General features: G+C 39.7%; 1 protein-coding gene across 4 annotated transcripts in view; it reads left to right on the forward strand.

The window, feature by feature from the left end:
- CAB39L (calcium binding protein 39 like) overlaps nucleotides 1–14,837 on the forward strand; it is a 60,813-nt gene that overhangs the window by 19,586 nt on the left and 26,390 nt on the right. For all 4 annotated transcript variants that reach the window (XM_088159668.1, XM_088159669.1, XM_014868826.2 and 1 more), the window contains one exon: nucleotides 5,985–6,128. In XM_088159668.1, the coding sequence (XP_088015794.1) occupies nucleotides 6,027–6,128 (102 nt within the window). In that variant the 5' untranslated portion in view covers nucleotides 5,985–6,026. The remainder of the gene's footprint in view (nucleotides 1–5,984; nucleotides 6,129–14,837) is intronic.

Below are 14,837 nucleotides of genomic sequence, written 5' to 3' on the forward strand. Positions count from 1 at the left end.
GACAAAACGATGAAGAACGTGTGCTAACTCAGGGCCAAATATATGGGTCATAAACACACTGCAGTGAAAGGGAAAGGGAAGGAAAAGGGAAGGGAAAGGTCTTTTTTTGCATTCCAGAAACTCTTACACAATTGAGTTATTAAAATGTTTTGATTCTGATCAATAACTTGATGAAGGTTGGGAACTGAGACAAGACAAATGCCTGATACTCCATGGGGAGGAAAATTTTTTGTTCTTTTTTTTTGAAGACCATATGTTTTGTCCAGAGGAGCATCTGCAAAGAGTGCATGGATGGGCTCACGTGCTCTCTTCCATTCTTGCTTTCGTGGGCAGGAAGAAGCCTTTGTTACTGAGCTGCCTTCCTTCATAAGGCGTTCATGAGTCACTTCATAGTGGGATGGGCTGCTGAGCAGAGTGGTGTTGCTGTGTGAATTTTTCTTCCATTGTGCTTACAAGTTCAGTTGCACTATCATATTTTGAGGAAGTATATGACTTAAAAGCAAAGAAATTGTGGAGAGTGCCTACAATCAGAACTAGATCTCTTTCTGAACCTTATAGCTGTGCTAAATTTTTTTTTAGTACATTCTCTTTATGAGCAGATAAACTGGCAGAAAAGATCTTTTGAAGCCTGATAAAGTGTCGGCTTTGTTGTCAGATGATCTAGGTTGCATTCCTGACACAGCCACTGTTTTTTTTATGTGGCCTTGGGTAAATCTTAAAATCTCTCTTTGTTTCAGCTTCCTCCCTTTGCAGAGAAGATAGAATAAAAAATAGGCAGGTTTTTTGAAATCATGTTTTCCATCTTGTTTAAATGTGTGTAGAGTTGGAGACCTCTAAGACACTGTATGCCCTGAATATGAAGAGACGTTAACTTTGACAGGCTACTGAATACCCTAAAACTCATGTCTTGTAAACCACATCCAGCTCTGGATTCAATTCACTGCTTTAGTCCATGTCGTATTTTTTTCCTTTTCTTCTGACTTGAACAGAAACAGGCTGACATTTCGAAAGTGGTTCTTTAATGTTTCCTTTTGGTGTTTCTATGGTTTATCTAATATAAAATCAGTGCCATTTTTTTCTCCCAAAGATGGAATGATATTCCATGAAAATATTTTTGTAAAAGTAGAGTTTCTAAAATGTGCTGGACACTCCAATTCTGGTGTCTGAAATGTCATGTTCAGGCTAATGGGAGTAGCAGCTTTAGGAGGCTTCATTTCCTCCTACAGCACTCCTGAGGCATTTTCCTCTTGACTGGGAGAGACAACCTCTGAGACCAGTAGAGTTGGTCTGGTGAGATACAGCTGTTTCTTTCCTTGGTCTCATAAGCTCCTCTCAAGAGCACCAGTGAAATAACATCATCAAAACTTTACGTTTCACAAGTTGGCTGGTTCCCCATTATGAATTCAGGAGTGTCCACAATCCATTTTTGATGTTATGAAAACATATATTGAATCACCATTAGATGGAAAAAGTTTTCCTAGAAAGTGGGAAACAAAGGGGTTCATTCAGTCCTGTCCCTTGCTGCCAGACAGCAGTGTCAAAAATTTATGAACAGATGCTCTGTAGTGTGCCTGTAGAGTAGGTCATTTCAAAACCTCAAAGCTCCAATGGGTGGAAACCTTTACATTTCAAGCTGAAGTTTATTCATCAGCAGTTTATAGCCCTTTGCTTCTGCATAAATAAAGCATTATTGTTATTTAAGCTGAAATAACTTTTTCAGCTTTCCTGTATTTTTATTCTAAACTTAGGAAGGTGGGCATTTTTAGCCTCCAAGACATGCTGGTCTTCCCATTTTTCTGGCCATCCAGTGCACTTCTCTCCACCCACTCTAACCTCTGTTCATTTTACTTAACTCTGGGTGTTCAGGACTATGTACAGTGTTCTGTATGAAGGTATATCAACACATAAATACCTTTGGATTTCTATTGACCATTATTTTTGTGGTTCATCACAGATTTTGCATCTTTGTCACATCTGTAAAATATTTGTGTGTTTGTGTATGTCACCAGCTGCTTATTTTCATCATTTCTCATGGTAAGTCCTCAGCTTGAAGCCAATATTCATAGAATGGTTTGCATTGGAAAGAACCTTTAAAGGTCATCTAGTCCAATTCCCCCTACCATGAATGTGTTCAACTAGATCAGGTTGCCCAGAATCCTGTCCAATCTGATCTTGAATGTTTCCAGGGATCTGGAACATCTACAAACTGTATCTCGTCTACCATTCAGCATTATCTGATACTTTCTGCTTTTAACTTTTATCCCATTTTTATTATCTTGACTCCATCCAGTTTTCCAGGTAGTAATATTCCAGTCCAGTTATATGTTGATAGTATCTTTCTATTTTCAGTCACCACAATTTTTGGATAGGCTCTTAATTCCTATGCCTCTCTAAATATGATCCCATTCACAGATTGCTCTTCCCTTCTCAGTCAGATGATATAATAATTTTCTTCTTCAACTATTTTTTGGTACTATATTCAAATCAGTGCATTTCCATGTAAAATACATAGATTCTACTGTGTTTTTTCTGTTTAAAATATATTTATAAGGGATTGTAGTATGAGCTACCTTTGGTGAGCCTGTGTTGCACTCTTTTCAGTTGTCATTCATCTTTGTTTTTTCAGTTATTTTTAGGCTGGTTTCTTGAGAAAATGTAGTCACACTGTCCATTTCTTATCCTAATTCTCTTCTCATGGTAACTTTTGAACTTACTGTGAAATTTCAAGCAACCTTGGCAGAGGACTTGATACCTGGAAAAAAAAATAAGTTCCAAAAAACATACTGAAAATAAGTGATGTAAAGAATAGGGCCTCTAAACCAAATTAATGCCTCCACTGCACAGAAGACCTTCCAAGAAAAAGCTTAGAGAGCAGAGAACTGATACAAGGAGGAGGACAGGACAGAAATGTCCAGCTGTGATAAAAGCTTCTTTAATAAGAGCTTGTGCTTTCTTTGATTCTGGAAACTCCAGTCATGCAGAGCAAAGCTGGAGGAGAGTAGTCCTTGTTTTTGCCACTTGCCTTATGGGATGGCCAGACATAAGACTAAGGAATACAAGTCCCAAATCTCAGCAGAGTGACTTTACCCCCATGTGCTTCTGCCTGCAATTGTGAGCAGCACGTGTCCCACTAGAAGATTCCTGCATGGGGAACCAAACGTTTCTGCAGCTGCCAGTATTTCTGAAGTGATGGGCCATCTTTTGCCAGGTTAAAAACTGTATCCTGAGAAGACATAAATCCAAAAATGTTATTTCATGCATGTCTGTGGCTCTTCTCCCTTTTCTCTCTGCCCCCCTCCACTTGCATATAGCAGAGGCTTTGCTTTGTATATAAGACTTTTTATCTAATGAAGTAATGCAGAGACTTGGCTCTGTTCAACAGAGCAATGAATTAAACTGTTTCTTGAGTCCCTTCCTGCCCTATTATTGGTGTTTTTGCTGTTGTGATTAAGATGCTGGTAGGGTATGTAGTGGAAAAATTTTTTTTATCACTGAGCAGTGCTGTGGTGACTTGTTGGTGATACTGGAACTATGCAGTGGAAAAGTGCTGGTTCTATGGCAAAATTAGTGATTATTTTATATACAGACACATTACTCTAGACAGCCATGTAAGTTACTTTTTGAGAGGAAATAATAGTTTATTATCAGCATTTCAGTTAGAAATGTGAACCTAATTTTTTAAAAATCTCAGAACCTCCAGCTCATGAGTACTTCATTTGAAAAATCAATTTATCTCCCCCTTTGCTTTTCTTTGTGTGAAGACTTCTGAGAAGAAAAGATGAAGGGATGACTTTAGCAATCTGAATATACCTACCCCACCCTGGATGAAAAGAATTCTTTTCTGAAATGCAACTTGCCTGCTAAGCTCCTGATTTCAGACTATCTCTCTCTTGCATCATCACATCCTCATGCCATGCCTTCAGGATAATAAAAACATGCAGAATCAGGTCCTTCTCAAAGTATATTGTGAATTATTAATCTTCTATTTGCACCACATGTGGGATTACAGAGTGTTTGGTGCTTGCTAGCAGCATCTAAACAACTTTACTGTATGATACTGGCATCACAGTTCTTTCCAGTGCTTGTGTGTAGCTGAGTGTGTCCCAAAGGGTGAATTGTTAGCATACCCAGGCTTCAACCTTGCACATTGTCAGACTGAGGAGGGACTCTGCTCTGGTGGCTGGTCCTGCCAAAACTTGCACCTCTGAGCAAGGGAGCAGGACTCTGCAGCTGGGAGCTCAGCTGAGGAGTGAAGGTCATGTAGCCAAAACCAGAGAAATAAAAATGAGTTTGAAAAGGACCATGAGGAGCTTGAAAATGAGAACTCAAAAGTGGTGAGGTTTCAGACACTGGATGTGAAAATATCCCTGTAAAACTGACCTAGCAACTAATGAGAAGCTATATGCAAACTCACCTGCTTTGGACACTGTAAAAGAACTTTTAGTTTAAATAAGACATTTAAAAATATTTCCTGTGTGTCATAGAAATTCCTCCTGTAAAGATAATCTGCAAAAGTGTTTTGAAATGTTTTTTAATAAGGTCTTAGGATAAAGTCGGTATAGATTTTGCTTTTGAAGTTTGAATTTTGTACTTGGCTGTTTAATATGGTTACTATTTATAGTCGCAAAAGAATGTCTGCCTAATCTGGGTATTAATTCCATAGATTATTTGAGGATTAGTAACACATGAATGTATGGCTCCAATGGGATCATATTTCCTGATGGACTCTGTAGTGTGCCCATAGTAACAACAAAGCATGAGAGGAGTTGGTTCCTTGGGACCACTGGGGTTTTTTTCACACTGTGTGTGTTGTGCTTGTTTAGTTCTCTCATTTGAAACCTCTTGAATGAATCTTTTTTTTTTTTAATTGCAAATGTTGGAGAATAATGGGATTGAAGTGGTTTGTGTGTGTATTTTATGTTTTCACAACTAATTTTACGATTGTGTGTATGGATGAATTGTGATGCTTTTCTTTTGTTGTGGAAGAAGAAAGCTTGAGATGATTTTTCGCTTTTGTTCTTTTTGTTTTGTTTTGTTTTCCTTTTACCTCTTTTTTATTGTACAAACTGGAATGCAGTCCAGAACAGTTCTGAGCTTCTAACCAGAACATATTTCCTTCTGTAGTCAGTCATTGACTTCAATAGATCTTTGTATTGGACCCTCAGCAAAACCCATAAGAATTCACAGTCTAAGGCTTTGTAAGATCAGAAACTGAGCTACTTGGTTTCTTTCATATATAAATACAGTGATGTGGTATTTGCCTTTCTAACCACAGAGAAGAAGAATGTTTTAAATTAATCAAACAATCCATTTTCATTAAAATGCCCAGTCTGTCATTTAAATGGCATGAATACATTTGTATTTATATTTTATATATTTTGCCTGATCCTTTGTTCTTTATTTAACTCAGGCAATGCTCTACACGAGTGAGATCTGACCCACAGATTCTTGAAATCTGTCAAACTTAGGGGATAGCTTAAACTGCTTCCTCTCAAGGTCCCCTAGGCTAACATAGCAATGCAACTGAAGAAGGAGAGATGGCAGAGAAGCTGGGACTCCAATTTGCAATGCTCTAAACAGAGGGTACTTGAGTGTGCTGGCATCTACAGTTGGTTTTCTGCACTGTGATGGAGCTGGTGAAGTCTGACAGAAACCCCTGTGTGAAATCTAGTTGTGCCTGCCAGATGTGCAGTGTCAAAAATACATTGGACATAGGCATGGACCTGCTGGAGTGCTGACCTGTAGGTCAGAGCTTCCTGCAGGAGGCATCCAGCTCCTGTGCAGATGCTGAGTAGCTGCTTTCTGTGTTCTAATGGTGGCTTGCCAATCCTCAATGAACTTGCAAGAACTACACATGAGAACTTTTACTGCTCCACTGGGTGCCTGAGGTGTAACTTCTTCTTCTTCATAAGGTCTTTTTGTGTTTTTATTGTGTTTTTTTATAAACCTTAAAAGCTTTTTTTTTGTTTGTCGTTTGATTTCAGGCAGTTCTATCCTGAAGAAAGAAATCCAGGTGAAGGAAGACCATGCCTTTGTTTAGTAAATCACACAAAAATCCTGCTGAGATTGTGAAAGTTCTGAAAGAAAACATGGCCATATTGGAAAAACAAGAAAAAAAGACAGACAAGGTATGAGGTAATGTTGTAGAAGACCGATAAGGTTTTAATGCTGGGAGAACAGCAGAATAAAGGGAATAGCATTGTGTTTGGTCACTGCCCTGATTCAGTGAGTGCTTGCCTGTGGATGTAGCTGTGTCTTTGAATGGTTCTGCTGAAATCAGGGGGCTTCTGCATACATAAAATATGTAAAATCTAGGGGTCAGACAGAAAATGCTGAGATCCAGGAGCCTCAGCCAAAACCAAGGGTGATCTCCCACTACTTCAAACAGTAATGAATCTAGCAAAACAGCTTGGAAGGCTGTGTGAAAACTATTGTGCTGTTAATGGTTTCAGTAGGATAACAAATGAGGTTGCCAATTAATGTGTAGGTGCCCGTAGAGAAAAACTCTACTTCTGATGAACACTGTTTGCAGAAACCAGGAAAGCTATATGTGTCCAGATGTGTATAAAAGAGATCTCACTCTATTTATCCTTTCTAATGTTCTGGGTGCCAGTGCTTCCTAAAAGAAGCTGTGCTACTCATTTTCTATTTATAGTGCTAGGCTTTTGCTAATATTACTGCTCTCTTCTAATTCCATGACACAGGCTTGAGTTACTTTTGCTGCTTTTCCAGTGGCCACTTGATAAGGTACAGCCCAACAAACAAAATGCTCCTAGTTAAGAATTTGTGCTTGCATAAATTTTTAAAAATTAAAAAAAAATTTTTAATCTGAGACTCTGGCCCTCTACACTATTGCTGTTGTAGAAGTATATGGTTTTAGTTAACAACAGACTAATTTTAAGTTAAGTGACTGTCAGTGGAAGCAGAAATAGCTGATAAGGGACATAAATACATTTTCTGTGGAGCTGATGTCTGCATGCATGCATGTTGTGCTTCCCCCACCCTGTGCAGGAAGTTGTATGAAACAAACCCAACCCAAAAGGTAAGCATGGAGCCCTTTTCACCCTTAGTGAAATCCTCTTGAAACTTTTTGGTTCAAAGCAATTAGCTCAGGGTGCATCAATTATGTAAGGTAAGTCACATGGATTTCTGAGAGGTCTCTGGTATCCGATGTTTCATTCTGAAATACCTTCAGTGACTTGAAAATTGAGAGAATTTGACTCTGAGCTGAAACATAAAATAACTAACTAAATAAATCAACAGAATCTGTTTTCCCCTGCTGAATTCATCCTTTGGAGCCTGATTAAAGAAGACATTCAAATCAGAAGCTCCATACTTGGGTTTCTTTTTGATTTGCTTTGCAGAATGATTCCTCTGGGTTGTGGTTTTGAGATTTTTTGGCTTTGAGCTGGTTTGTGTATTTGGCTGTCAGTGACAAGGAGAAATTCAGACTTCTTAGAAAATTGAGCACTGTCTTGGTTTAAGGCAAAATTTGGGAGGAAACTTCTGAATGGGGTCCTTCTAGAAAGCAGATTTAAGTGGCTCCTCTCTTAAATGGTTTGGTAAAAGATTTCTTTGGAAAAAAGTGGAAAAACCTGTTTATTTAACAAGTATTCACAAGCATAAGAAATTAATAATATTAAACAACAAAACTTGCTGTTCTGATGAGATGGTAAATTCAGAAAGTCCTTCTCATGGGGTGTAGCTCAGCTTGCTCAGTCTCTTATTGGTCTTTCTGGTGCTGGAAAATGCCACGTCCCAGGCCTTGGTGGGCCACAGGTGTGAGGTCCTGGTGTTTTTCTGGGTTTTTAGTCTAGAGCAGGTTTAAACAGTTCTAAGAAAAAGAAAAAAAACTAAAAATTATGGTCTGGGGAACTTCTCTGTCTTAGCTAGCTAAAAACTAACTAAAATGCAAAGAAGAGCTCTCTGCTGCTGTCCGTGCTGCAGACAGCACTGTCTGAGAGAGGGAAAACTGAAGCTTTTATCTATATATTTTGAAAACAGCTGCCTCAGACATTCTATTGCTCTATTTCTCCCCTACTTTACTCTCAGATCTACTTTTAAAGGTGCAAAATTTATTTCTGGGCTAAACAGATGCATGGGGATACAATTCAGTACTATAAAGTCACCCCAGGACAAGTGCTCAATGTAAATTTTTCATAAAAGTCAGAACAGCTGGTGTGTGTTTTCCTGACCGAGCGAAAGATACAGAATGTTTCCCTGGCATCATTGAATGGAAACAATTTGTGAACTTAATGGTGCTTATTTTACAGGAAGAGTCTGGTTTTCACTTAGTTTTTATGTACTTCATTGCTATGGGTTAGAGGCTGTTCCTGGGATGAATGTGGGTGATCGGGGGAGAGGAGAGAGGGGGCCAAGACAGTTCCTACAACAGCAAGGCAGAAGGTGATGAAAGCCTTTTTTTGGATTGGTTTAAGCTTACGTGGCCTCAGGACTTTTTGCTGTGATGTCAAGGAAGCACAATGGAGCCCCTTTTCTTGAAGAAGGGAAGGTTTGACACTCCTTGGGAGTTCTGCCTTTCATCTGAAGTGTTGCACTGAGCTGTCCTGAAATAAATACCTGTTAAAGAAAATAGCTACATTTATTCTCCTGAGTTTATGGAAGTAAATCATAAGAACTATTTTTACTACTGAGATGATGATAAACGTTAAAAACTGGCAGGAAAAATAGCTCTTGCAAAACCAATCAGCCCAATCACACCTGCTGCTCTCCATTCAGGTCTGTGAACTTAGTAATGCCATTTTTACGTGTTGTTTGCAGTTTGAATTGGAGAAGAAAAGACAATGGGAAGACTTTCAGTGGCCCACAGGTTTTCAAAAGATACTCAGTAATGCCGATGAGTAACTTCTTTTCATGAGAATGCTTTTGTTTTCAGTTAAATTTCTCTAATCAAAGAGAGACAAAGCACAGTGCTGCTGAAAACCTAGAAAAGTTCTTAACTTTACCTCCAATTTGATTTCCAGAGGGAGAAGCAATTTGTCAAACTTTCATGAAAGAGCCTAGAGGTTTACCTAATGCAAGAGCCAGAGACCCTGGATGTCTCAGAGCTGGGTTTGGACCCTGTGGCCCTGTGACCTGAGAAGTTTGTGACTCAGGGCTGTCCGATTTTTCAGATTTCTAGCTCCTAGTCTGCTGTAAGAACTAGAAGAGTACTGTTGTGCCTCACATAAAACCAAGGTTCCCAGCACTTCCAGGGTACAGCTCCAGAGCATCCCTGTTTTTGCGTGCAAAGTAGTTTCCAACTAGGACTTGGTTCAGATGCTTAAACAAGAACATTTATCCTGTGACAATTAAGCTGTTATTGTAGTGCAGCCAATGTGGTATGTGGGTTGAGACAGCTAAAAGCTGCTAATATGGCCAGAATTGGCAGAGAAGTGGAGCAAAGCCTGAATTAACTGCAGGGCTGGCAGAGAACCTCTGTTCCTTTCCCAGCTGAGAAATCCTGAGCATGAGGTAAAGATGGCATGGGCAGCCAGGAGGGCACAAGGTCAGACAGAGAGGGGCTTGATGCTTCTGATTCAACTTTGTGCAGCTTTCAGCAGGAACCATCTGTGTCTTGGAGGAGATGTTTTTAAATAATGCAGAAAGGATCATTCCTGCCAAGCTATGCAGACACAGGTAGAGGGGCCTTTGCAGCAGAGCAGTTAAGGCTTTCTCAGGTAATGGGAAGACAGTGGAAGATATGACTTGATAGACAGGATGCAGAGAAGCCAGTTGCAAGTGTAAAGGAAATGATACATCTTTTCTGAGGCATTTCCATGTGCACACATAATATGCAGAGGTTTGCACTCTTTTTTCATGATGCTTTCTGTTACTCATGGAGTAGTACCCATTCAAGTTTTAACTAAACTCTATTCTGCACTAGCATCTGTCTCCTTAGATAAGGGTTGAATTTGACCCACTTTCTCCTTGTGTCTAATTTTTTTAAACTGTTAATGTGTGTTGCCATAGCTTTTTTAATGCTTTTTAAACACTCCCAACTGAAAAATGGGTTAAGTTTTGATGTTTAGTTCTTAGTTTTTTTTTGTGTGGATTTTCTTGTTTGTTTGCTTGCGTGGATATATGCATGCTTAAAGCTTTGCCATTTTCTCAGCTACATTTTGATGGTTGATAGACCACAGGCTGAGAAGTGCCAACACAACTGGCTCCTTTTCCTCTGAAGTGCTCTTTCTAATACCTCATTTTAACAAATTTTTAAAAATAATATCTATTTTAAAAAAGAGATTGCAGCTCTGTCAAATTTAATGCAATAAGCGGGAGATTAAGTAGGGTAAGACAGAGCTGAAAAAGTGGACTAAAACCTTCTTTATCGAGAATCCTCCTCTCCTCCAACATCTGAAATAAAATAAGGGGTTCTTGGAGCATATACAGTTGCTGACATCCTGTTTGGGCTTTGATGTGGTGAAGAACAATTAATTAAATTTTATTACAGTATTGTATAAACGTCATTACAATTTAACCTCAGTCATGTAGAACCAATCAGTCCTTGAACTTAATAAGAAACGCCCATTCTGGAACAACGTAGAAAACCAGGAAAGTATTTAAATATATAGGAAAGGAAGTCTTCAAAGCTTCAAAGACTGTCTTCTTTCTTTCTGGCATTCTTACAGCATTTGGAGGATTCATTAAATAGGGATGAAGAGAAGAGAAGCCATGACCAGGAGGTCATATCTGTTGAACCTGAGGAAGAATGGACAGCATGTGACACTCTGGTCACACTGCTTCATTTATTACTGGTGTGTCACATGTCTTTTGTTGATGGCTATTGTAAAGGAACATAGGGTGCCTGACCAACCTCTCAAAAAACCAGGGGTGTGACATCCTGACTTCTTAAAGCCTTGTGTTCAGCTGCTGAGCCCGGTCAGCACAGAGCAGTGCAGGTGACACCCAGTTTGTCACCGAAGGACGTCCTTGAACACATCACCCTCTTGCTGCTAACCAAACACCTTCGGGTGTGGCAGCCTGACTCAGTGCCATCTGTGGTGCCTACAGGTTTGGTAACATTTTCTGAGCCTGTCCTGCAGCAAAAGCCTTCCAAGTGTCACAGGCTTTTAATTTAGTGCAGCAAACGGATCTGAGATTGGTTGAAACTTGTTCTAATCTTTGCATGTGGTCTAGATGGGCTGAAAGATTTGCAGTTTCTGGTATAGCTGATCCAAGACAAGGGTTTATTGTGGAAAATGAACCCCAGTGTGTTAGAGCAGGTTCAGAGCATTGTGCTGAGTGCTTGAGTGCTTTCCTGTCAGGCAGAACTGCAGGCTGCAGTGCCTTTAGTCAGTGTTGAGAAGCATAGTGAAGCGAGATGTAAAATAACCTGAAGTGTCACGCTTCTGCCCCTTTCACTTAAATCTCTCTAACAAGACTGCTCGTTCAGGTAGGTCACTGTAATCTGTCCTCTCTTTCATCTCCACATGCTCTAACAAATGTGATGCTGTTCAGAAGGGTCAGGAGAGCAGCATTTTATTAAGGCTACAATTAAAAGACTTCAAGATATCTGGAACAAATACTGCTATCAATAAATCCTGCTTTTTTACATAGCAACAAGGGAGCCATTCCTGGCTGCTGTTCACCTTGCTGGCTGCTGTGTTGGTAAAGCTCTGGGGACTGGTGTGTGAGATGAGGTGCATGCAGAAGGCTCTGTGTGCATTTGCTTGGAAGAGCAGTTGCGTGACTGCCGGGAACGTGAATACCCATGGATGTGATTCCACAGCTGCCAGAGCCAGTTGCAAAATTGCTTTCCATTTCATTGCTGCACACTGAAACCGAGGGAATGAGATAAGAAGGGTTTGGCACCCCTTCCCCCTAGCTCTGCGTGTCCCGGGGTTTTGTGGAGCGTTTCGTGTTTCAGCTTCCCTGTTCTGCTAAGGCCTGTTATTGCTCTAGAGATGAGAGAAACTCCAGTTTCTATCAGATTATGGTGCCAAGAGTTTAAACCTGTCTCTTCTGATTGCTTTTATTTTTTAAGGACCTTTAGAACCTTTAGTTCTGTCTTAAGTGCAGGATTAACAGTGGGAAAGGAATTGATGTCCAGGTGGGGCAAACCTGTCTTGTCCATTTGATCATACATCGTTTTAAAAGGCGTTTCCCTGTTGTGCTAACTTGGCCAAATTTTCTTTGCCAGCTTCCCTGAGTACTAGTCTGTAATGTTTTGCTAAGTGACAAACATCAGGCCTCCTGGTCCAAAACACTCACAATTTGGCCCTGTAGATCCATTTAACATGAAATTGCATCAAGAATAAGTCAGTTGGGGTGATCCTGAAGTTACATGGCTGTTGGATTCAGATTCTGCTAACGGCTTTTCTTGGGAATCCTTACAGTTGCATGTAGAGAGAGCTGCCCTGGCACTGTTTTTTAGGAGAAAAATTTGTTTGAATCACACAAGGAGAATATTTTAAAACCAGATAAGACCGAATCAAGGAGCTTTATGGTTTTAGTTGCAATATATAGCATGGAGTACTGGCAGATCACTGAATCACACGTTGGAGTATTTAACATCGCATTGGCAGGCATCTCTGTGTGTTACTGTCTGCTGCTGTGCAAGAGAGAAACAGTTTACAGAGAGATTTTCGACCTGGAAATGTGCTAGGTACACAAACAGAAGCTGTATGCTCATATTTGCCATATTCTCATGGCTCTCCTCTCCACAGCCTATCCCACATGTGAAGATCAATCAGTCTTTCAGGAAAGACTTTTTCATATAGAATTTCAGGGAATCATTTCTCCATAAGCTCCTTTCTTTGTGTTAAGTCAACATTGACAAAACCTTGATCTAGGAGGAAAATAAACTGAGACAACAGTCTTCAACTTATAGAATTTCCAGCTCTGGTTGAAGCTGTTGGTAGGCTTAGAAAGACATAAACGCTGACCGAAAATCTGCTTTATGAGGAGGGGATGTGGAACATGTTTATAATTTAACATAGAGAAGTTATGCAGGTTTATCTATACTGTTTTCCCTCTCCAAGGCTGTTGTAGATAATCTAGTCCAGTAGGGCTGGCAGAGTAATCCAAGGATTGTTAGATTTCAACATTTACACAAATCCTGCTTTGCAAAATGGACTCCAAAAGTTCTTATGGGTTGGTAGTCATTATAAACTATACTCTGTGGATGCAGAATCAGTTCTTGTTGGAAAGAGACTTGTTGGAAGGACCAGAAACTTGGCTTAGGTGGTTGAGATCCTGACATCTGTGCAGGAGCAGCAGTGCAAACACTAAATTCGTGTGCGTGCTGGGAATCAGCTTGCATTTCATCCTTGCTTTTTTATCCCTACCTGCAACTTTTGACTGTCCAAAATTGAGCATATCCCACTTTTGACATTAGTATGTGTATGTATATGTATATGTGTATGTGTATGTATATGTCCTTCTGTTTAGGATCATGTGTTTAGTTTTCTCCTTTCCTTATTTTTCCTCCCTCTATTCACAACAGCCTCTCTAAATATAATGGTATAAATTCAGTCATGATGGAGGATAGAGGATAAAAGAAAAATCTGCTGGAAATAAGGTTGTGCCTAATTGAAAGAGTGAGGCCAATGGCTGAAATGCTTTGATATTTCGTGAAACTGTTTCTTTTGCATTGTAACTTCTGCTGCAGTGATGCTTTCAGCACTTTGCTATTGTTGCTCTTGCCACGGATGGAAAATAAAAAGTAGCATGGAAGTCATAATAGAGTTAGGGGTCTCTAGCAAATTTTTTTTTTTTTTTTTTTTTGTCACTGAAATTCTGTTGTGATATCGTTGGGGGGAGAGTCTTTTGCTGAGGCTTTTTGTTGGTTTCTGCAATTTTTCCTAAAGAAGATCAGGACCAGTCTGAATTCTTATGCAGATATGTGTCTGTCATCTTGTACTTTCCATGTGTTTGAGTGAATAAATGTGCTTTGTCATTTGTTTTGGACAGATGTTGGGTCTTTGGATCTTGGAATGTCTTTTTTCTCTGAGTCTTAAGAAAGTTTCCATCCCAGAAGCAGTGCTTATGTACTTAAGGTATTATTCTAAAATTGCTGTGAGATTAAGTGGAAATGTCAACATGGAGGCTGTTAATTTAAGAATCTGTGTTTAGGATTATGGTTTTCCTCCAGATATACTGTGAAGGATATCCATTGAGGAGCAGCCCTTAGATTTGATCATGAATAACTTCTAGTGGCGAGTTGCAGGCTAAAACACAGACCATGGAGAAGCTATGAATAGGAGGGAGGTGGCACATTAAATGTAAATTGCATGTGGAAAAGCTGAGGAGATGAACGGATGGGAAGGCAGGTGATCAGAGAAATGCAGCTGTGGTGGCCATTTCTGCCCAGCAGCACTGGTGTTCCATGTTTCATTTTCTCACACAGCACTTTTTGGCCTTATTTTTGAGAATTAAGCCTAAAGCTGAGTCCTGCAGACCTTTTTTCTACATGTCACAAAGGACTACTTATACTTGAAAGCAAAGTTATTAATGTCTTTTTAAACTACAAAATGCCAGAGATATTCACACCCAGCCTAGCAGAAAGGGTGGAAAGCCAAAAATGTATGGGCTTTTCCTTTGAAATGAAAATATTTCCCTATCTCTTATAAAGATTCAGAGCTTTAGTTTCTAAGATAGAGCCCCTATTGTTAATCCCATCTGTACTCTGTGGGATATCTCAAGTGACACACCACTAAAAATTGAGATAAACGTAGGCTCTTTTGCTGGGTGATGGTAAGAAACATCAAGGCTTCTGCTGCTACAAGTTTTCACATAGTCATGCTCATTTACATGCTGCTCATGCTGACCTACGTGAACCAGCAGAGTAGGTACAAAGACGTTGGAGAAGAGCAGTTCTTTGTGCTGTGCAAAAT

This window comes from Sturnus vulgaris, chromosome 2 (assembly GCF_052056855.1).
Source record: "Sturnus vulgaris isolate bStuVul1 chromosome 2, bStuVul1.hap1, whole genome shotgun sequence".
In the NCBI taxonomy this organism is placed as follows: Eukaryota; Metazoa; Chordata; class Aves; order Passeriformes; family Sturnidae; genus Sturnus; species Sturnus vulgaris.